Source organism: Canis aureus, chromosome 24, assembly GCF_053574225.1.
Source record: "Canis aureus isolate CA01 chromosome 24, VMU_Caureus_v.1.0, whole genome shotgun sequence".
NCBI classification, from domain to species: Eukaryota; Metazoa; Chordata; class Mammalia; order Carnivora; family Canidae; genus Canis; species Canis aureus.
Genome location: NC_135634.1, coordinates 28650012 through 28673499, shown reverse-complemented (window position 1 = coordinate 28673499; position 23488 = coordinate 28650012). Strand labels below are relative to the sequence as shown.

Here is a 23488-nt window from a genome sequence, read left to right as displayed (position 1 = left end):
GGGAGAGTATCGATAAGGATGGGGTGGATTTGTGAACCATTCAGGATGACGCGTCAAGATTTGCTTAATAAATATGATTTGCTGTAAGACATCAGAGAGGAGAAAGTTGATGATAACAATGAGACGTATAGCTTGGGGGATAGGTAGCTGATGATGTTAGGTACCAGGAGAGGGAACAGAAGATGAATAGCTTTGAGAGAGGGAGAATGAATGGCTCTAGTTTCGGATGTGCTGTGTCTGAAGCTCTATGTTGGGGGGTGAGTGGCAGGATTCAGTAAGCAAGTAAAGAGAAAGGTCAGAAATATAGAGAGTGAGTCATCCATGGTTTAAACAACACAGTGCCTGGAGTATAGGATAATTTCTATTTTCATTAAAATTCTTACTCATTAAATTTATAATTTAATACCTATTCTGCATCCTATGATGATTGCATTCTGAATCCTGATCAGACACCAATTCTGAGAGTTTTGTCAGGGATCACTTAAATCTGTAAGCTCCTCTGGCAATGCAAAGATTCTTTGAGTGGACTAATAGGATTGCAAAGAAGAACCAACAGATAGAAATTTCTTAGACTTTCAGTAAAAAGTAGTGGACATGCTGACAAGCTTCAATACCCAATTCTAAGTTTGTTTCAAGGGTAATCATGAGATCAGGAGCACCATAGAAAATCTCTGTTGTCACAAACAAGGAACTAGCCTTACAGACAGCAAATGAAAGCCAGAGATAAATGGTCACCTCACTGGGAGAAATAGAAAAATCAAGGTACTCAGGATCATTAACTTGCACCTATCTTATTTTACATCTTTACAGTGATATTCAAAGGGGACTATGTAGTCAAAGCATCCCAGTTTGTAGATGAAGCTAATCTCTTCCATCATATTGAAAGCAGATAATGTGAGTAAATATCCTATCATGAGCTAGGCATATTGTCACATAGTGGGCATAAAGCACTATTTAATCAGGAATGTGGGTCTAGTGAATAATTAAGAACATGGGCTCAGGAGTTGGACTGCCTGGGTTCAAATCCTGGCCCTCGCTTCTCTGTGCTGAGTGCTCCCCTCATAGAAATGAGTTGATAATACTACTTTCAGCAGAGGGGATGTTAGGAGGACTGCATGAGTAACACATGGGGCAGTGCCCCACAGAGTCAATGCTCAAGAATGGCTTGTTGCCATTTCTATCCCTTCCCCCATATACATTCTATTCCTTGTCTTCCAGAAACCTGGCTTTCCCAAGATCTTAATAGACCTTGATCAAGACCTTTCTTCATGGAGCAAACCAAAGAAAGAAAGATTATCCTCCAAGGCCTGTGTCCAAGTTCTCTCCAGGGGCACTGCCAATCTCACCCACTGCTTGTAACTTGTGACAATCCTATGCAGACTGTGTGCTCACCCAGGGCCACCAGTTCTCTTGTATGGGGAATCTGGGCTACAGGCTATGTCTTCCAAGTACCAAAAGTGTCCATGACATATAAAAGCTTGAGTTGCTCATTTGGTTGTGCCAGGAAAAAATAAGGAAGGGTAGAATGAGGCCACAGCTAATCAGGCTCTGGATTTCTCACCTTCTCGGGGCATAAAATCCCTGCACCTCAAGTTCCCACAGAATGACATTCCAAGGGCTCAAAAGGATCACAATCTTCAAAGATAACTACCACCATATAAGCAGTGCTACTAAAGTGGAAATATTATGTCAAATATATAATCTCATCTATTCCTCACAACAGCACCAAGAAGTAGGTGTCTCATTCCCATTTTACAGAAGAGAAGGCCAAGCCTCAAGGTCATGTGGTTGGGTAGGGCCAAGAGTAGAACTCAGACCCCTCTTGTTACTAATATCTGAATAACCAGATCTACTTGAGAACCCCTGGGGATACTGTAAGGAATTTTGGATACTTAGAGATATAAAGTGCTCTTTTAAATATATACCACCATTGTCTTAACTCCAGTTAACATGGATTTATATTGCCTTAACTGGAAAGCATGCCAATGATATTGTATTACCAAATTTAAGTTGTATAATTAGCTTCTGTTCCTGCCACCTTCTCTTGAGGAAGTTCCAGTTCTTCCACTGGTTCTGAGCCTTGAAGAAAATTAAAACTGTGCTTTGGCAAAGAACACCCATAGCCTATTTTGGATTCTTTCTTTTTTATTTTCCCATTTCTTTCCTCCCTCCCCTCCTCCTTCACTCCCTTCCTTTTTTCTCTCAAAAAAAAAAAAAAAATCCTGACTGTACTTCATGGCTAAGAAGCTTAGACAGCCTGAATAGAGAGTCTTCATTAATCCAGACCCCTCCATCTTATCTGCACTCACATTTTCTGTGTCCCTTTGTTATTGCATTAGCAATTAGGGGAAATGAAGAGGCAAGAGTCCTCCAATGATGCCTCCTTAGAAGTTGAGATGATGTTGCCTGAAACCAGAAACTAAAACATGGCCATCACCTGCAGCTTCTAGGCCCCACACTGACAGTATCACAGGGAAACAGCTTTTTGCAGGCCGTTCTCCATTTACTCACACTGTGTCATTTTCAAGCTTTAGAGGAAACCAACAAAAGCTTCTTTTCTTTCTTTATTTAACATCATCGTTTATTCTCTACCATGTGAGGCTGGAAGCTAAAGCATTAAAGCAAAATATATCTTAAATGCATTTCTCCTTACAGCTTGTATTTTATTTTATAGCCCTATTTTTAGTTTCCTTTGATAATAAAAAAATTCCAATCATTTCATTCTTAGCCCTAGACAATACAGTGCGAGGTTATACATATTGCAGCCCCAGGGAGAATTTCTGCATGCAAGCTGGCCGGCCTGCTTGTAGTTGACAGATGTAACCTACTCCAGGGCAGAGAAAGTCTCAAGGGAGGCTTTAATTTCTTAATATTGAAATGAGCACAACTTTTATTGTCTTAATCAGTGAATAAAAAAACAATAAAGTTGCTAAGTCTCATTTTTTAAACTCAGTATAAAAGGATTTTAAGAAACTGCAATAGCTTTTTAAGTTACTGTTGAAAGTCAGTTTTCTCTGTGTTCAAAAGATTCTTCTAGCAGTTCTGCAGATAGTCATGCTGCAGTTAAGTGAAATGTTTTTCTGAGCTGTTCTTTTTTTTTTTTAAGGTTTATTTATGTATTTGAGAGAAAGAGAGAGAACACAAGAGGGAGGGGCAAAGGGAGAGAGGAGAGGGAATCTCAAGCAGACTGTGTGCCCAGCACAGAGCCCAATGTGGAACTCTATCTTACCACCCTGAGACCATGACTTGGACCAAAACCAAGAGTTGGTAGCTTAACCAACTGCCTCACCCAGGCACCCCTTTCTGAACTGATCTATAGACACCTCTTTTGGCAGGGAAAGGGTGTGTGCTAAGATGTGCACAGAGTGGTTGTACTTTGTCCTTGAAGAAACATGATTTGGCCTTCATCATGTTTCATGAGCTTGAAATACAGGAGTATCCATTTAAAATTATAGCAGAAATCTTAATGCAAACTGTATTCTTTCAGGACATGTGCGGCTTTAGACATAGAGCTATATATTAAGGGATATTTCTGACTATGAATAAAGGAAGGATTTACTCATGATAATTAACGGCCTTTCTAAAGTCTATAAGCATGATTCAACTCTTTGTATGAACAAATAATTTTACACACTAAAAGTTGAGGTATTACATGTAGTCATCCTTATGTATTTATTAATCCAATTGAAAGCCATATTTCTTAAAACAGAAATTTTCTCAATATGTTCTTCAATTGTGATTCCCTAGTACTTTGTACAGTTCTTTAATAGGAATACAGTAAGTGTTTCTTGAATTAAATCAAAAAGGTAAATTGCTTACAGAGCTGTATTTGTGTGTGTGGGGCGGGAGAGAGAGACAGAGATATTATGTACAATAGAAAACATTATGTTACAGATGTACAGTCAAGATGCCCAATGGGAGCACACCCGAGTCTCAGGGCAGGGTAATGCATTTGAAATCAAAACAGAACTTGCAAATATATAGAATTCTCAAAATTTGACAAAAACAACAAACAAACCAATTAAAAAAATGGGTAAAAAATTTGAACAGACACTAAGCCAAAAAAGATATATGGAAGGCAAATAAGAACATTAAAAGATGCTTAACATTATTAGTCATTAAAGAAATCAAACTATAACCACATTGAAAGACTACCCCATACCAGTTAGAATGACTATATTAAAAAATAACAGCAGTACCAAGTGCTGACAAGGATGCTGAGCAGCAGGAACTCTCCAGCATTGCTGGTAGGAATGCAAAATGGTATAACCAGTTTGGAAAACCACTTGGAAGTTTTTATCAAGTTTAATTTGCCATGTGACCCAGCAGCCTCACTTCTAGGTTTTTACTTAACAGAATTAAGACTTCTGTTCATTGCAAAACCTATTCTTGGATGTTTATAGCAGCTTTATTCATGATAGCCCCAAACCAGGAACAACCCCAATATCCTTCAGTTGGTGAGTAATAACCAAACTGCTGTATACGTGTACCCTAGAAGTCCCTGATCTCTCACCTCTACCCACCTTGAAGCCTATGCAAGGAAAGAGGAAGAGAAGGCAGAGTGGCAAACTGCTGTAGCCATGAAGCTGCATTTGCTCCAAAACATACACACAGAGCCAAAGGGTAGAAGACCATTGCTTCACAGAATTCAAGGAACCCTGTGCCCAATCATTAGCTGGTTATTTGTAAACCAAGCAGAGATTTCAGTGGCCACACAAAGGGCTACACAGACTTTATAGAATTAGGCCAAGAACATCCCTAAGCAAATGAACTGCAGTCACAGTAACAGCAATAAACCAATGGGGACGGTAGTCCAATTTTCAGTTACCACATTATATTATTTAAAGTGCCTAGTTTTTAAGAAAAAGGTATGAGAGGGATCCCTGGGTGGCGCAGCGGTTTGGCGCCTGCCTTTGGCCCAGGGCGCGATCCTGGAGACCCGGGATCGAATCCCACATCAGGCTCCCAGTGCGTGGAGCCTGCTTCTCCCTCTGTCTGTGTCTCTGCCTCTCTCTCTCTCTCTCTCTCTCTGTGACTATCATAAATAAATAAAAAAAAAATTAAAAAAAAAAAAAAGAAAAAGGTATGAGATAAAGAAACATGAAAGTAAGACTTACTAGAACTTTAGATCAGCTATTAGAAATATGCTCAAAGATTTAAAGAAAACCACATCTAAAGAATTAAAGGAAAATACAAAGACAATGTCTCAACAAATGAAGACTGTCAAGGAGATAGAAATGATCAAAAAAGAAGGAATTAATAGAAATTCCAGAAATTCAAAGAAATTCAAAGGAACAGTAACTTAAATGAAAAAAAATCACTAAAAGTAATCACTAAAGGAGCAGAAGAAAGAATGAGCAAATGAAAATTCGTTGAGATTATCCAACCTGCGAAACAGAAATTAAAAAAAGAAAAGATGGTGACGGATCCCTCTGAGGCTGCACCACAGAACAACACAATGTAAACTTTAAAGGGGTGAATTTGGGGATATGTGAACTACATCTCAATACAGCAGTTATCTGAGACACAGAATCACAATTCAGAGGATGCTCTGGACACGTGACTGCAAGAGATAATCCAAGGTCATCTAGGGTGACTTCCTAGATGAACCTCATTTACAGTTGGGGGATTTGAGGCCCTGATGAGGGAAACAAGCTACCCTGTGCCTGTAATGGAACAGGCATGAATTTCTTTACCTGTTCCACAGCTCTAGTGACCAGCCAGACTATCCTAGGTTTAGCACTGACAGTTCCACATCCTGAGCAGCCCCTTTGCCCTGGGCAAATGGGGACAGTTGGCTACTCTGCCTGTAGTTCAAATGGGGAATGAACCTTCTTTCCTGCAGCTCCGAATCACTGACATCGTACATAAATGAGAAATGGTGGCATTCAGAAAAGTTCCTTTACCTTGCTGAATTCAATGTTCTAAACTTACGCAGCTGGCATTTTCCTTTAAGTTCTTTTCTATTCAACCTTTTGGAATGAAGGATCTTTCCTTTTAATGAAATCTGCATTTCATCCCCAAGGTGAAAGCCAGTGTCCTTGGCTTCCTCTGCAAAGTGACAAGTGGATTCTTTTGTATACTAAATGCTAAGAAGATAGGAAAAAGAGAGGTTGTAGTTAATTGATTTTAGATATGAAAAAATAGATTATAACTCCTTAGAGATATATACAGAGGAGAGAGAGAGAGAGAGAGATCCCTTTCCTGTAAAACTAAAAGCCATGAAAGTAAAACTCCTATAGGAAAAGTCATTTGAATTCCTTTTCAAAACCAGCAGACCTCAAAGAGAAGATCAAATGAAGAGAAAGCAGCAGTCCTTGAGTGTGTGATTGATGTAAGTCATCTTGTGGTTGGAGGAAGTGCTGCTTTAGCTGGAGCAAGTGGACAGTGGCCCAGTTCAGCCATACAACCCCGAGTTGTTGCCCCAGGTCTGAAACTAAACTCTCCAGCTCAGCCTTTTTCCTTTCCAGGCTGCAGCCACAGCCCAGCCCTACCCAGCCTGGTGGGGTTCCATCTTTCAGCACAAAACAGAGAAGAAGGAAGGACCCAATTTTCTCTTGTACCCAGGAAATGGTGCTTGGAGTTTGTAAGATACGAGGCCGTAAAGGATGACAACTAACGGGACAATGAGCAATTGCTGTACCCTCCCCCAGCATCTCTACCTTGGCTCATCGAGTCTTCAAGACATTGTGGCAGGCAAGCAGGTGAACCTCAGAGGCATCTGCCAGCTTTGCCTGGATTCAAGTGGTTCCTTTAATGTTGTAAAGTGCCTCTACACGTCACTATGATTGCGGGGCAGAGATGAGCAGAAAGGGGGCACCGAGTTACCTTAAATGGGAACAAAGAGGAAAAAAGGACCATAACCTGCCTCCAAAGGCCAGTCTTTCATCTCTTCCTGCTGTTCAGCCTTCCCACCCCACCTCTCCAGGCCTTTCAGCCAATTCCCGATTCCACATCCGCCTCCTTCAGGACCCACCTTCCCACCTGGATTAATCTTTCCTTCCTCCATGTGTTCAAGCACAGTCCCTCTGCCTGGCATGTACATGAATGTCCTGTCTCTTCTGGCAGGATTTTGACATCTCCTCGGATGGACAATGGTCCTCTTCATTCCCCAGCATGTGGGCGCAGCTCCCACCTTGTCACATTTTAGCTGTCATGCCACACTCTCAGGCAGTCACATCCTCATCATATAACCTAACTCCATCTCTGAACCACAGACTCATCGCAGAGAGGTTTGTCTTCTTCAGTCTTACACCATTCCCAGCACCTAAAGCAGTGCCTGCTGCATATTGGCACGTACGTTGTAATGGCTCATATATGCATCCCCTCCCACTCTAGGGAGAGGTACCCCAGACCACCTGTATATGCCTAATACCTAGCAAGTCCATGGCACATAGTAAGTGCCCCACAATTATTGCTGAATTTAATTAAGTGGAGTTAGAAAGTTAAAAACGTATTTGCAGAGGAGTGACCAGCCTACACGGAGCTGTGCCTGCCTTCCATGACTCTTCAGCATCATACCCCACACCAGGGAAAACCAGGCACCTGTAACAGAGGAAATAAAATATTCTGTGCAGGGACTCTCCTCCAGATTGGCCTTGTCCTCATGCCAGGATCTGGGGTGATGGAGCCACTACCACTAGCTGGTACTGCTGGCTACTGGCTGAAAGGGAAAATGCTGGCACTGGACAACTTCTGCCCAGGAACAACATAGGTCCCACCTGCTCACAGCCTGACCAGAGCAGGTCACACGGACAACCTGACATCAAGAGGGAGGGGAGGGGATGTTGGTGATCACTAATACAGTCTGCCATGCTTGTCTGCTAGAGAACAGCTTCTCAAGTTCTAATGTGCATGTGGGTCACTTGGAGATAATTTTAAAATGTAGATCCTGATTCAGTAGCTCTGAGGAAAGGGCCTGATTTTGCATTTCCAACAAGCTACAGGCCCATTGTCCACACTCTGAGGAGCAAGGGTAAAGCTTTGAATCTTTACTGGCCATACTGAGCTCTCTCTTTTCCCTTTCTCAGCAGAGACAAAATTCAGCTTGTACCTCTATCATTTTGTGTTACGAACCAGGGAAAATATCCTTACTGGTTAAAAGACACTTGTGATTTACCTTGAGGGTGAGGAGGGACACAGAGAAGTAGATAATGAAAGCCATTAACCGCTCCACACAATTGCAGTGTCCAGAGAAGGACAGAGCACAGGGATGCTGTAGCTGTCCTAAGAAGGCCAAAGTCATTCTAGCTAGAGGCCACCATTTGCATACGCAGGTTTTGTAAATGGACCAAATTAGATCTAATTGAGTCACCTTCTTTCTACTTTGCCTCCTTAGTTTCACAGGAAGTGTCAGTGCAGCTCTGATTGGGCCTTAGGAAGACTCTTGCATCTTTGAGCGCTCACCTTGTCAATGTCACATCCTTGTTCCAAGAGATCGTCCGTGAGCCCTGACTTGTCTCCCTTGCATATGGTAACAGTCACTGATTGACTTACAGGGGTGAGTCCGTGGTGCCAGAGCCTGCAGCTCTTGCTGTTTCAGGGTCCTCTATGGTGTGGGACAAAGCCCATCTCTCTCCTCTTTGTGGCCTAACCACTACAGCAGGGGTAAACCTCTCCCCACACACCTGCAGTTTTGTGGGTGCTCTGTGCTGTCCTGAACCAGAAACACATGAGTCTCTGCTCAGCTTGGAATAGATGGTGTTTTTCTTTCTAGTGGTTTTATTTAAAAGCCATGCCAGTCATTTCGCATCCCTTCCCAGAAGTTTTGATTGATGGCAATCTGGTCAGTTAGAAGCTGCCAATGGAATAAAACTGCTGACTTGGGCATTGGCATTGGTGGAGCTTGTTAAGCCTGCACTCTGTGTGTGTGTGTGTGTGTGTGTGTGTGTGTGTGTGTGTGTGTGTGTTTGCAGGATGGAAACATAGCACGAGATTTGATGGAATTGAATCTGGAAAGAACTGACGGGGTCTCAGTTCAGAAAGAGAAAGCAGGAACCAAGGAGGGAGCTATGCCTTGTCCCTGCTCCCTGCTGCCACTAGAGGGCAGAATGAAGAATAGAATCCAGATCCCTTGTGTTTGCTTGGATCAGACCTAACTAGGCTTTATAAAATATGAATTGAATGAGGTTTGAACCACAATTACCTTCCTCCTTTCCTGGTGACTTTCTCATTAGCAACACAGCCATTTCTCAATGGACCTTCAAGCTATGATTGAAATTAAGGACATCCGTCTTGAAAATGTTCATCACTGATTGGATAGACTTGCATGTTTCTAGAATACCATGGATGGGCAGGTATACCATGATGACTTTGGATTTGGTGGCCCCATCTAAAGGTTCTAAATATGGGGCTCATGGTTAGATCCAAAGGGTCATAGAATCCTTTGAATTATAAGCAAATATTTGATTGTGAGTTTATGTGGAGTGTCCATAGTGTTTATTGGATTCTCAAGTGAATCCATGACCCTCTAAGATTTTAAGAGCCACTAGTACAAATGCAAGTTTTTTTTGTTTTTGTTTTTGTTTTGTTTTTTCGTTTTGTTTTGTTTTGTTCTGTTTTTGTTTTTGTTTTTTTTACAAGGATACATTTTCTGGAAAGTGAAAGGTGTCTATAGGTTACTCCATCTTAGGTGGGGTTGAATGTATATCACACAGCATCCTCACATGCACTTGTATACAAGTGCACGTGATATACACGTGATACAGTATTTGTATACACATGCATACAAGTGCACACTCACAATCCTAAATATGCACACACACCTCTCCCACACACATGTGCACATACACACATGCATTAGTGCCTCTAGAGCCTATGTTCTCTCCTCCCTCCTGCCCTGCTGTGTAGAATTCCAATACATGGTCCTTGGTGGATTCATATTGACTGTTTCTACCTCAGACATGCTGCAGAACAGGACAGACTGGGCTCTTTGGGGTCTTACTTCTACGTTCCCAAATTCAGGGGACAATATGTATGTGAGAAGGAGCATAGAATCCAGAGCCAGATGGACATGTATTCTTGTCTTAGACTCACAACTCACAGTCTAGGCACATGAGCATTAGAAAAATCGATATGGAACCTGGCACTTAAAACACAAACTCTGCTTTCCTGACACTTTGAGTAGGTCTTCTGTCATTTCTTGGGATCAGATGATGTTTGAAAAGTTTGTAGAATTTGCTATTTGGAGGACTTCTGTCCTTCTGAGTGGATGGGAGTCTCCCTCTCTATTAAGTGGCCTTAGAGGAGATCTCTGTGTTAGTTTTCCATCTTTAAAATGCCGTCATTGGCACATGGGATCAGTTGAGGTGAGACAAGAAAAAGAGTAACCGAACCACATGTTTGGAGCAAGTCTTTTCACTGTTGTACTCTTTGGGCACTTCTTTGGAGCAGTTTACCATCCTAACAAGAGGCTACTGATGTAAGCAGGCCAGGATGTATCTAAGTAACTGTTGTGGGATGCGCTTGTCATGCAGCAAAATCTATTATTTGACAACTAAAAATATATTATTTGACAACTAAAAAAACAATGGGAAGCAACCCAAGTTTCACTGATGAATATGAATGGATAAACAAAATGTGGTCTGTACATGTCACGGCATGTTATTCAGCCTTAAAATGAAGGAACTTCAACACAGGCCACAACATGGATGAACCTGAGGGAAATAAGCCAGTCACACAAAGACAAATTCTGTGTGACTCCACTTACATGAGGTGACTAGAGTGATTGGACTCATAGAGACAGAGAATACAATGGGGCTGCCAGGAACTATGGGATGGGAGGAATGGGCAGTTATTATTTAATGGGTAGAGTTTTAGTTTTGCAAGATGAACAGTTCTAGGGATTAGTTGTCCAACAATGTGAATGTATTTAACACCTAAAAATGGCTAAGATGGAAAATTTGAGGTTACATGTATTTTACCATGAGTTAGAATACAAAAGTCAGTGAGATGACCTGAGAAATCTACATCACACATTTTGAGTTCTGGGGTTGTGAGCAGGGTGGGGAGAGAGTATGAGACCAACATAAGATGATCCATGTTTAGAACTCTCTTGGAAGGGGCACCTGGGTGGCCCAGTGGTTGACCATCTGCCTTTAGCTCAGAGCATGATCCTGGGGTCCTGGGATTGAGTCCCGCATCGGGCTCCCCGCAGGGAGCCTGCTTCTCCCTCTGCCTGTGTCTCTGACTCTCTCTTTGTGTCTCCCATGAATAAATAAAATAAAATCTTTTTTAAGAAAGGACTCTTTTGGAAGTTTTGAAATAATGAATATCCCTCTCTAAGAGAAAGGTACATCTTTATCTGGCCACCTGGGACAGTGTGCCTGACTGGCAATAATGGAAATGATCAAGAACGGAGATTCTAGTCCTATCTCTGCAGCTTACTAGCAAGCGGCTTTAGACAAGCCTCCTTCACTGTCCTGCCCTGGGCATTAAGAATAAAAATTCCTCTCTCTTATGGTTAATGAAAGCCTCACATGGACTAGAGCATGTGAGGAAGTCCTTTGGAGACCCTGCAACTCAGGACAAATGCAAGGGCCTGGCATTAGTGCTGGCCTCCCTACCTTGGCACACTCCTAACCCGATCTGTTGATGCTCTACCAAAGCCTGTGTTGCTGTGACCGCCAGGCTGTGCTTTTTCAGGATGCAACAAGAGTCATTTCCATGCAATATGTTGAGTATTCTTGGGCACTCAGAAAATCTCAGTGAAGCTAATAATAAGCTTGTTAGCAGGTTACAGTAAGCAGAACGGTCATGTGCTCATTAATTTTATTAAAAGAAAGGCTTCCTGCCTGTAGCTCTGGAAAGATGAGTCGGGCTCAGGGCATTCCTGCTGACAGAACATCTGTGAGGGAATGGCCCGGCAACTTCCTTGGGCATTTGTGCCGTTTGGCAACGGGGGTGGGGGCTGGGGACACCTGTTGGGACGGGGAGCTCTGTCATAGCTTATTGATGGCCATCTCCTTTTCTTGCCCCACAGAGGTCAGCTGCACAGCTGTAGAAACAGGGAGTACTTGGAGGGTGTACGTGGAGACCTGTTTTAGGAGGACAGGGTGGGTGGGCTAGCTTCCCTCCAGCATGGGGGCTGATGGCAAAGGAAGCCAGTGCTGTCATGTAGTTAAAATATGCTAGAGTGCCATGCACTTTCTCTGCCTTTTTGGGGATCTTCATAATGAGCAGTGAGCTCATTGCACCCATTTTATGGATAGAAAATCTGCATCTAGTAAGAACAGGATAAAAGAATAAAAGCACAGGGCACTTTCTGGAGCCATCTAAGAAAAAGGTGAAGTAAGAATCTGTGAGAAAAGCATAACTGGTCAATTTTATTTAGGTGACCTTCCAGAGATTTCCTGGTCCAGATGTCACAGTGATGTGGTGTGATTATTTTAGTTAGGTCCCACTTCTGTCCAAAAAAATCAACAAGAAAAAATAATGCCACAAACAAGAAGCTTTGAATAATCATATTGAAGTCAACAAGAGTAGGAGACAGAAAAATGAAGGGTAGGGGAGTGAGGCCCAGATCATTCCTTCCTCTGGAGCTGGTCCTGGGTGGGGAACCTAGCAGAGGGGGCATGCAGGGCTGGCTTTCCATGTGATAGTGGGGACTGAGCTCTGGAGCCCAGGGAGGGGAAGGACTAGTTGAACCCTGGGGTTTGACCAGTGAGAGAATCGATTACCTGGCAGCATGATAGTGGAGTTTTCTATTTTTTTTCTTTTTTTTTTTTTTTTGTATTTGAGTACAGTAGGCACACAATGTTAGTTATATTAGTTTCAGGTGTAAGACATAGTCATTCAATAAGTTTATACATTATGCTGCACTGATCACACGTGTTGCTACCATATATCTCCATACAGTGCATTACAGCATCATTTGCTATATTCCCTATGCTGTGCCTTTTGTGCCTGGGCCTTACTCATTCTGTAACTGCCAGCCTATATGTCTCACAGCCCTCCCCACAGTTTGCCCAGCCTCCCCATCCCTCTCCCCTCTGGCAACCTTTATAGGTCTGATTCTGCTTTTTGTTTGTTTGTTCATTTTTTTGAAATTCCACATATGAGTGAAATCATGTGATATTTCTCTTTTTCTGAGTTCACTTAGCATTATACTTTCCAGGTCCATGCAAGTGCTCATAATACTCCATTGTGTGTGTGTGTGTGTGTGTGTGTGTGTGTGTGTGTGTGTCTACCACATCTTCCTTATCCATTTCTCTATTGATAGGATGCTTAGATTGCTTCTATATCTTGACTATTGTAAACAATGCTGCAATAAACATAGGGGTGCCTGCATCGTTTATTGTTTAGTTTTCCTTGGGTAAATACCAATAATGGAATTATATAGTATTTTTGGTTTTAATTTTTTTGAGGAACTTCCATGCCGTTTTCCACAGTGACTGCACCAATTTAAATTCCCATCAACAGTGCACACACAAGGGAGTTCCTTTTTCTCTACATCCTTGCCAACATTGTTATTTCTTTTTTCTTTTTCTTTTTCTTTCTTTTTTTTTTTTTTTTTAGCCATTCTGACAAATATAAGGAGATGTCTCATTGTGATTTTCACTTGAATTTCCCTAGTGATGGTGAACATCTTTTCATGTGTGTGTTGACCATCTGTATGTCTTCTTTGGAGAAATGTCTGTTTGTGTCTTCTGCCCTTTTTTAAATTGGATTATTTGTTTTTATGGTGTTGAGTTGTATAAGTTCTTTATATGTTTTAGATATTAACCCCTTATGAAACTAGGCCACTTTCCAACACTATACACAAAAAGAAACTCAAAATAGATTAAAGACCTAAGGGTGAGATCTGAAAGCATAGCAGAGGTTTGAGCCAAGCTGGTGGTCCCTTTGACCATGCAAGTCCTTGGTGACCTGCACTCATTTCCTATACCACAGGGTGACTCAGTAGAGCCTGAAGGAAGAGCACAATATTCTAGGGTGGCATCACCCTGGTGTTGGAGGCAGGTCCCCCTAGCCTGAGGGCCTCTCAGGGATTCAATCTGCCAGGACTTCTGTGCTTCAGGCCAGAGCATTTGCTGCAGCTGCTTTCAACTCTCTATCTGCTGTGATTTTCCTATGGGCAACCCACTTTCATGGGTACAGCCTCCTTTTTATAAGATACCAGAAAACTTTGTAAGTAATGTGATTCATCCTTTCTATAATCAGAAATGGTACACCATCGGCATGGGCCCCCTCATAGACAGTGGGAAGAGACCACACAGGTTGTGGCTTATGTGCCGCCCAAATTTTGCTGTCCCGACACTCCCTTCTCTCCCACTATAGTGGGCCAGAAAGCTGCAGCAATGCTTGGATTGGGATAGCTCTCCATCTGCCCTAATTCATTGAGGAAAAGTAAGTTACTCAAAAACATTGATACATTAGCCATTATTGGTAACAAATTACCTACGACACTCATACTGATTGGGGCACCTGGTTAGGTGATACTATGGGAGAAGACAGGTTCAACCCACCAGCACCATAGATCCAAAATGACCAGTGGACCTTGGGGGCCAGAGGGATCATCTATAACCTAGGTCTTCACCTCTCATTTCCTGCAGCTCTTCCATCTCCCCCTTACCACTCCCTTATTCCCTTCCCCAGAAGAGTAAACAGGCTTTATCAGGAGCTGTCAGAGATACTGAAGTCATTCTTTTATACAAGATGATTGGTCCTCCCTCCACGGACACAACCACTGCAATGCCGCAGTCTAAAGAGTAAACCTACCTATGAAATTGGCCGGGGGTCTGTGACCAGGACAGTGACAACCTGAGCTCCCTGGTACCCGAGCTCCCTCTTGATGTTCCTTCCCAGGAGCCCAAGGAGGTGCTTGGGCTTGAGGCAACAGGAGGGACCCAAGTGGAAACCCCTAAGGTGAAAATCCCCAAGAGATCCCCAAGACTCAACTGTTTTTTTATTCATTCATTCATTTATTATATATCAAGCATTGAAATAAGGTAGAGAAACAAGACAGTCCATACTCTCAAGGAGCACATGATCTATTGCATGATGTATTGCAAGAAGGGAGAGGGACTGGATTAGAGAAACAAAGGACAATTGTTATGCAGTGTCACAGGTGCTAAAAGGGGTAGCCCTTCTGTGGGAGCCTGGAAGATGGAGTCATTTCAGCTTTTTAGGCTCAGGAAAGGTTTTATAGAGGTGGGGACATTTGATCTTAATGCTGAGAGATGGGTAAGAGCTCATGTGATAGGGAAGAGAAGAAAGAGCATTCCAAGGAGGTTGTGTGCAAGGGAATGGAATGTTCAGGAAATGTATAAAATTTAACATGACCCAGAAAAACAGTTCTCAGAGAGAAAGGGAAAGAAAGAGTTGGCAAAAGATGAAGGACATGAGGCTGAGGAGGTGGAGTGGAAGCCAGTGGATTCTCCTATGGATGAAGGGAGGATTCACTGACTTCATGGTTTAAGGAAGTGTCATGACCAGCACTCACTCTCCCAGCTTCTGGGGGCAATAATCAGTCCTAGTCCTGAGTTCTGTTCTCCTAACCCTGTAGCTTAAACAATGCAGTGGAAGCGTTGGGATGAAAGAGCAAAGGGGCCTAGGAAAGCCCACTGTCACCAACCAGGTCTGAAACAGGTCCCAGGATCCCCAGCACTGCGTGAGCCCTGTGTGTCTGGTGATACCTCTCCAGGAAACAGGCCTTGGGAGGCTGAGGACACTGACCTGCCTCCACAGTCTTGGGAGTGAGAAAGCAGAGGTGTGGGATGTGAGGAATGAGGGAAACCAGACACTAGTTAGGATTTTTGGTTTCCTGCTCCCTTTTCTTTTACATCTAGTTTCTTTCATGTGTTTTTGTACCTCCCTCCCCAGTTTTAGGGCGAGGGTTAAAGACAGCCACAGCCCTGTGCTCAGGGATGGATGGCTTCTGCCTGAGTGCATCCAGAGAGACAGGCCAGCCCGGTGCAGAGGGGGTGATGTTGACCCCAGACCCACTGGTGCCACCGGATGTCTCCCACCCCAACAAGAATAAGCCAAAATGTCCCAGCTTAACTGGAGTGCAGGAGGGCAGCTTGGAGCTGTCCTGTGGGTTTTCATCACTGTTTCATCTTGGTTTTTCCTCTCAAATAAAAGTGAAGTGTCTGCCATCTTGTGGCAGAGGTCTGGTACTGCCTGGGCCCCCACAGTCACCTTCCCACTGCTCCCCAAAAGGGATGCTGCCCCGCTGAGGTGGGAGCTGGTGTGGAGAGGAGGAGGGAGCCTGGGCAGCAGTGCTCACCAGCCCTGGCCTCTCTGCCTCAGAGAATAAGTTTCTGGAGTCAGTAGCTGTGAACTCCAGGACCTCAGGAAGGGTATCCTTGGTTGTACAAGGAGGACAGGCATTTGTGAAAGAGAAATAGGGTGAGTAGTGTATGAGGAGGTCATCCTCAGAGAGGACAGAGCCTAGATGGGGATGAGGCAAGTGAGTGGAGCCTGGGAGCTGGGTCCTGGCCCTGAGGTTGAGAGAGAAAAGGGCAGAGGATCTCAATAGCGGGCAAGCTCCTGTGCAGTGGGCCATAGCCAGGAAGCTTTCAAGGTCAAAATATGAGAGCACATCAGAATATAGGAAATTCACGCCAGCATACAGGCAGTATCTCGGCGAAGGACCAGAGGGGAGCATCACTCCATACGTGATGTCTGAAACAGTGTGAAAGGATGAGCTCTCTGAGGGCAATCACATGTGCATGATATTACTGGGCTCCTGACCAGTGAGGGTATCAACTCCACTTGTAAATTGGACCCCTTTAATTTGGTATTTGAATGAAGCTACTAGAAACAGATATTATTTTAAATCAGTTCTAGAAACTCTTCACCTCTATCAACTTGGGCCGGGAAAGTCAAGTCGTGACCTTCCATCCTTTCTTTCTACAAGCTCTCAAAGTACTGTCTGAAGCAGCCAGCACACCACATAGACCTCATCCTTATCATCTTTACCAGAATAGTCCATTGCCATAGCCCCCTGGTGTCCCAGAGCCTTTCTACAATGGACACTTCCTCACGGGCAAATGCTAGCTGTAATTTAAGTGACTGCTGACTACACACCATGGGCACTGACCCATTTGCCACTCACAGTGAGGCCATTTTTAAAAAACATTTTATTTATTTATTCATGAGAAACAGAGAGGCAGAGACATAGGGGCAGAGGGGAAACAGGCTCCCTGTGGGGAACCTGATGCAAGACTCGATCCCAGGACACCAAATCACACCCTGAGATGAAGGCAGATGATGAACCACTGACCACCCAGGTGCCCAGTGAGGTCTTGCTAACTCTAAATCTGACCAGGCCAGGTAACCATTCCGGACTCTCATTCTCACTGAGGTCTTGGTTCCTAAAAACAATTCTGGAACCCACTCCTGTGTCAGCTGGAGTTCAGTCATAGAAACAGAGCGTTCGAGGTATTTCAAGCAGGAGGGTGGATTTTACAAAGGGAATTTGATGCTTTCGAGAACCATTAGAAAGGCTGTCTGAAGGAAGGTCAGGCTAAAGCACCAACATTTCAGGGTATGAAGCAGTTAACAGAAATTGCTAGAAATCATTGCTGGTGGCTTTGCCTGCAGCACCACCGTCAGTGACTGTTAGGAGGAGCTAGCAGAGTCCCGGTCTGCCCTTTGGAGATACCTGTGCCCATCCTCATGGCTGCACCTTACAAATAATGGCCTCCCTTCTGCCAAATTTCACGTGTGCTTCTCTCATTGGTGGAATCCGCAGTGGAGTGCTGCTGGCAGGAGAATCTGGGAAATGTAGTTTCCACGCTTCCAGCTTCTGCAGTATCAGGGCAAGTTGAGAATGTCAGGGATCAAGGCACAATCCCTGACACACGTTTTTAAATACGGGTGATAATAATAGTACTTCCTTCATATGGCTGTTGTGAGGCTAAAATTAACGCTGTGAAGTCTCTGCGCAGAGTGTGGCATATGGTAAGCCCTCGATAATTGCTCGTTTACAAAAAATTGTCAAAACTGAAGTCAGAATGGCTCCTCGTTCTCGTTTCTAACCCCTGTAAGGAAACTGGCTGCTTCCGAGCTGCGGGGTCCAACCGCCCGCCTTGGCGAGGATCCTGTCCCTTGCCATCCTGGGCCAAATGGCGTCAGATCCTCAGTCTGCCTCATTCTGGCTCAGAGGGCTGGATGGAGCCTCAGGAAGAAGGGAGAAAGTTCTCAGGGAAAAACTGCAGCAGCGAATCATGCTGAATGTTAATACTGGAGTGCCCCCCGCTCTGCCGAGGGCAGGACTGCGTCTCAGATGGTCCGACAGATAGTCAAAAAGACTGCTCAGATCCCTAATGCAAGCACAAGTCAGGGCTCTGCATTGCCCTTCCATCCCAAGTGGAATTCACAAACCCAGGGTCGAGTCTCTGTAGCCTTGTGCCCAAATGCTCCGGGCAGCCTGGAAGGAGAAAGAATTAGGGCACAGCTGAAATCCAAAAGGGAAAGGAAACGGGCTAAGATCCATGGGGAACAATGTCTATTTCTTAATCTGTCTCCTGCCCCAAATAGCTCTGCTTCCTCCCCCACTTGTGTTTATGTGTCTGTTTCTTTCCCTGGCAGCAGATGCCACCAGGCCTTAAAGTAGGTCACAGAGGGCACTGAGGAGCCTGAGCAGGCCCTCAGGCCATGTCCTCCCCTGACCTCCCTCCCCGGGCTCCGGGGCTCCCGGGCGGCCCCGTGCTCGCCAAGGCACCCCTGCAGGGCCCGGGCTCCCAGAACCATAACAAGTGGAGGTTCCTCCGTCCAGCTTGCGAGCGGGCCGGGCGTTCTGTTCTGAACTGGCCACTGAGGGGACAGCACTGGGCTGGGCCGCAGCCCTCCCTGTCAATCTGCCCCTGCCCCTCCATCCCCTCCTACCACAGCCCTGCCTGAGTGCCCTCAGGGAGGCCCGTTCTGCCCAGGGCAGCCAGGGAGCCACATGGCCCTGCTGTTTTCTCCTGGGAAGCACTGGGGTCTTTCCACACAGACCCACAGCACCCAAACTAGGGCTCCCAGACCACACTGGGCAGGGGTGCACCAGTGGTGGTGCAAATTACAGAGGCAGAAAACAGGATTTCTGACCCCAGTCACCTGAGGCCCAGGGAGGTAGGAGCATGCCCAGAATAACCCAACTGGTTAGCAGTAGAGCCCAGGCCCATAAGGATCCACTGAGCACCCAAACCACCTATGTCTGCCTCCCTCACAGCCTGACCCCCATCTGTCCTTCAGGACCTCTCTGCCCAGCATCCAATCCTCATGGCTCCTTTCTCTCCACAGGTTCTTTCAGAGCACGGCTATGGCCTGATCACGACCGACATCCGGGAGGGACAAGCTTTCTACTACGCAGAGGATTACCACCAGCAGTACCTGAGCAAGAACCCCGACGGATACTGTGGCCTCGGTGGCACCGGAGTGTCCTGTCCGCTGGGTATTAAAAAGTAATGTCTCCCCATGTGGTCAGCCCTTGAAGTCACAACAAAAATGCTTTCAACAAATTGGGCAATGATTTTGTGGTTCAGGTCACTGGCTTTTTGGAAGTGCACAAAGTGCAAAGGCATTCATGAAAATCTGGTTTAATGAGCTATAATTACATGAAGTGCAATGGCGAGTTGATAACCTGGAGTTTATCTTCTAATAAGTTATGCTGGGAGTCGAGCTGTGACATTGTTTGGATCGCTTAGGGTCTGAATGAGGATAATGGATATGCTGTGCTCCCCCTTCGTGGGCCTGAGTACCTGCCGTGGAAGCTAGGGAAGGGGGCTGGGAGACTGTTGGAGAGGGTGAGGCATGGTGGACATCCTAACTGTGCCCTGTCCTGCCTCGCATGCCTTCCTGCCCTCCAGTGCCTTAAAGTATGCAGACATTTAGAGCCTCAATGAATCATTCACTGTAACACTTTGCTCTACTGATCCTCTGTGTGCAAGGGGCTTTCTCTCCTTTTTGGCCCTCCTGTGGCAGAGAAAAGATGAGTTAGCTTGATGAATTCTAATGCTTTGCTTACAGCTTTGAGAAATGCTTGTTCTAATAAAAAAAAAAAAATCTGCAGTCTAATACAACCTGCCTCATGTCTCATGTCTTTTACTTTTTAGGCAGGATGTTTCTAAGGATTGTAAAATAAAAGCCTCACAATGACTGCCCCCCAAATGGAAAATATGATTGAAATGTTTGGAAAGCATGTACACCTCAGGCTCCTTGATCTTTGGTGATAATAGCTTTTTTTTCCAGAACCCTGTTAAGCTGCCACATCCTGTACTATTCTAATTAGAACAGACGTGTGCATCCCTGCCCTTAAGAGTCTTTATATTCAAGATAAGGGGTGGGAACATAAGCAATAAACATGCAATCACATGAACAAATAAGATGATCACAGGTCCTGACAAGTGAGAGGAAGATGATAAATAGTATAGAGTAAGTTGTGTCTAGGGGCTGTGGAGTTACCTACAGAGAGGTTTGGGCTACATAGGTCAGGGCAGGCCTCTGGGTCTGGAGAAACAAGTAACCTGAATGATGCAAAGGAGAAATACAAACATAAGGGAGGAGCACAGAGCTTTGGAGGCAGGAGACAGATAAAGAAATACATTGTTCCCCATGGATTTTGTGTGTTTCTTTACCTTCTTGGATTTCTTCTGTGCCCTAAGGCACTGTGGAAAAATTAAAAATAGAAATACCATATGATCCAGTAATTCCACTACTGGGTATTTACCCGAAGAAAATGCAAACACTAATTTAAAAAGGTATATCTAGGGCCACCTGGGTAGTTCAGTTGGTTAACCATCTGCCTGTGGCTCAGGTCATGATCTTGGGGTCCTGGGATCGAGCCCCACATCCAGCTCTCTGGTCAGTGGGAGGTCTGCGTCTCTATCTCCTTCCACCCCAACCCCTCTCCTGCTCTCTCTCTCAAATAAATTTTTTAAAAGATATATATATCCCTTTATCACAGAATTATTTATAATGGCCAAGATATGGAAGCAACCTAAGTGTACATCGATAAATGAATGGATGAGGAGGATGTGATTGATGTGTATACACACACACACATACACACACACCCCTGTTGTATGTGTATACAACAGATTGTTATGCAGCCATAAAAAACGATGCAATCTTATCATTTGCAACAACATGGACAGACGTAGAGGGTATTACTCTAAATGCAATAAGTCAGACTGAGAAAGACAAATACCATTTGATTTCACTTATACATGGAATCTGAAAAGCAAATGAATAAAAAAACAAAAAGCAGAAACAAACCTATAAATACAGAGAACAAGCTAATGGTTGCCAGAGGGTACAGAAATAATCAAAATGGGTGAAGGAGAATGAGATACAGGCTCCCAAGTATGGAAAGAATAAGTCATGGGGAAGAAAGGTACAGCATAGAGAATACAGTCGATGGTATTGTAATAGTGTTGTGTGGTGACAGGTGGTAGCTACACTCGAGGTGAGCACAGCAGAATGCATAGAGATGTGGAATCACTGTGTTGTATACCTGAAACTAATGTAATACCGCGTGTCAACTGTACTTCAATTTAAAAAATTATCATTAAAAGGAAGAATACATATGTGGAGTAGATATGCCTAATCAGTCTCCGCATCCCCGTTTTGTCTGCCTGAAGGAAAACCTTTCCACATAGAAGGGCCAGGCAGTGTAAATGGCCCATGACAGGGAGAAATTTGTAATGTTTGAGAAATAGAAAAGCCAGTAGGGCTGGAATAGTGTGAATGAGGAAGAGTATTGGAGAGAGGTATCTGAGAGGTAGGAAGAGCCAGACCATGCAGAACCTTCGAAGGACATATGAAATGGGACTTGTTTGGGTGTTTGTTTGCTTATTCTATTTAATAATTGACAGCCATTGGGGAGTTATTAAGTTTCTCCTTTTTTGTATAGGCTGAGCAGCTAGAGGGAAGCTGGAGTTATTTACTTGTGAGGGAACAGACAGAGGAGAGATGGGTGAATGACTCCACTTTGACCACATAGAATGTGAAGCGCTTCTCATGCACCTTCGTGGAAATGTGAGGGAGAGCAGTTTGCTGTGCAGTTCTGGAGCTCGGGAGGGATCTGAGAGAGATACATTTAAGAATTGCCAGATGACATTTGAGGCGTGAAACTAGTTTAGATCATCTGGGGAACGAATGTAGAGAGGGAGAAGAGGGTCAGAGGATTCAATGCTGGGGTGTTTTCTGACATATGGAGATATGGTGAAGGAGGAGCAATGGAATTTCAGAAATGACATTTGAAGGAGGCACATAAGGAGATATGTCCTTGCAATGAAAAGTAAGCACAGAAATATACCCCAAGAACTGAATAATGATCAGAATGACGCAAAAGGGAAATGCAGATGATGCATCACAGGTCTGGGTTAAACTCAGATCAACTTTTTTTCTATAGTCATACCGGAACATAATACAAAATGACGAGGAAGCCAGGTCTTTTTTGAGGAAGGACCTTTTAACATTTGAAGAGGTATATACTTTGAATCTCGCCCTAAGCCTTCCCCAGAAGAAACTGAGGGACTTTTACTGAAGTAACTCTTTTTTTTTCTTTTTTTTAATTTTTATTTATTTATGATAGTCACACAGAGAGAGAGAGAGAGAGAGAAAGAAAGAGGCAGAGACATAGGCAGAGGGAGAAGCAGGCTCCATGCACCGGGAGCCTGACATGGGATTCGATCCCGGGTCTCCAGGATCGGGCCCTGGGCCAAAGGCAGGCGCTAAACCGCTGCGCCACTCAGGGATCCCTGAAGTAACTCTTTACTCAAGAAGTAGAAATAACCCAGGTCTCCTTGGAGTTATTATTTACTGGCTAAAAACTTCGGTGTTGGGAGACCTGCCACCATGGTCTACTGGGCAGAGGGACAGTTTATAAAGCCCAGCTGATCGAATAGGTGTTGTTCCAAGTCTATCTCACAGAGGGTCTAATGGGTCTGAATAATATGCTTACAGTTCTTCTTCACTCTCAGTATGCCTGATGTGTATTAACTATGTTTCTAGCTTCTGTAAATTTGGTGCTTTAACATTTCCCTGCATGCGTGTGTTAGACACAGCTTGTCTGGACAACCCTATAATATGCCTGAGCTGCCTTGTCTTGGCTCCCCCCTCCTTTGTCACTCCACTTCTCCCTGGAAGGAGTCTTCCTCCCGGAGGCACTTTTCCAAATATAAACCAATGAATCCAGAGTTTGCATCTCCATTCACTTTATCAGGCTTTCATACTCCAGACCATTATCTGCCCTAAACACCCCAAGGTCACCAGGTGCCAGATAACTAGGGATAGCTATCATGCCCCAGAGCCTGCTAAGATTATTAAATGAGCTAATCCTAAATCTGCTTGCCCTGCTTCACCCATTCCTTCCCTTGGGAATCACAATAAAGACTCCTGCCCACAGTTCCCCCCACCTTCTGCCTCCTGACAGACCCTGATACTTATCCTGATAGCCTCCCCATGGCATGGCATGGCACTGTATGGCATGCCTCTTCCCCTTGGGTGCTGTGAATAACAAACTCTCTTTTTAATGGTAGCCATCTCCTGTTCT

The 23488-nt window shown here is 44.3% G+C and overlaps 1 protein-coding gene across 10 annotated transcripts in view; it reads left to right on the top strand.

Annotated features, from left to right (window-relative positions):
• Window positions 1-20012, top strand: part of MSRA (methionine sulfoxide reductase A) — a 427028-nt gene extending 407016 nt beyond the window's left edge. For all 10 annotated transcript variants that reach the window (XM_077868666.1, XM_077868665.1, XM_077868664.1 and 7 more), the window contains one exon: window positions 19234-20012. In XM_077868666.1, coding sequence (XP_077724792.1) covers window positions 19234-19391 — 158 coding nt within the window. In that variant the 3' untranslated portion in view covers window positions 19392-20012. The remainder of the gene's footprint in view (window positions 1-19233) is intronic.
• Window positions 20013-23488: the final 3476 nt, after the last annotated feature.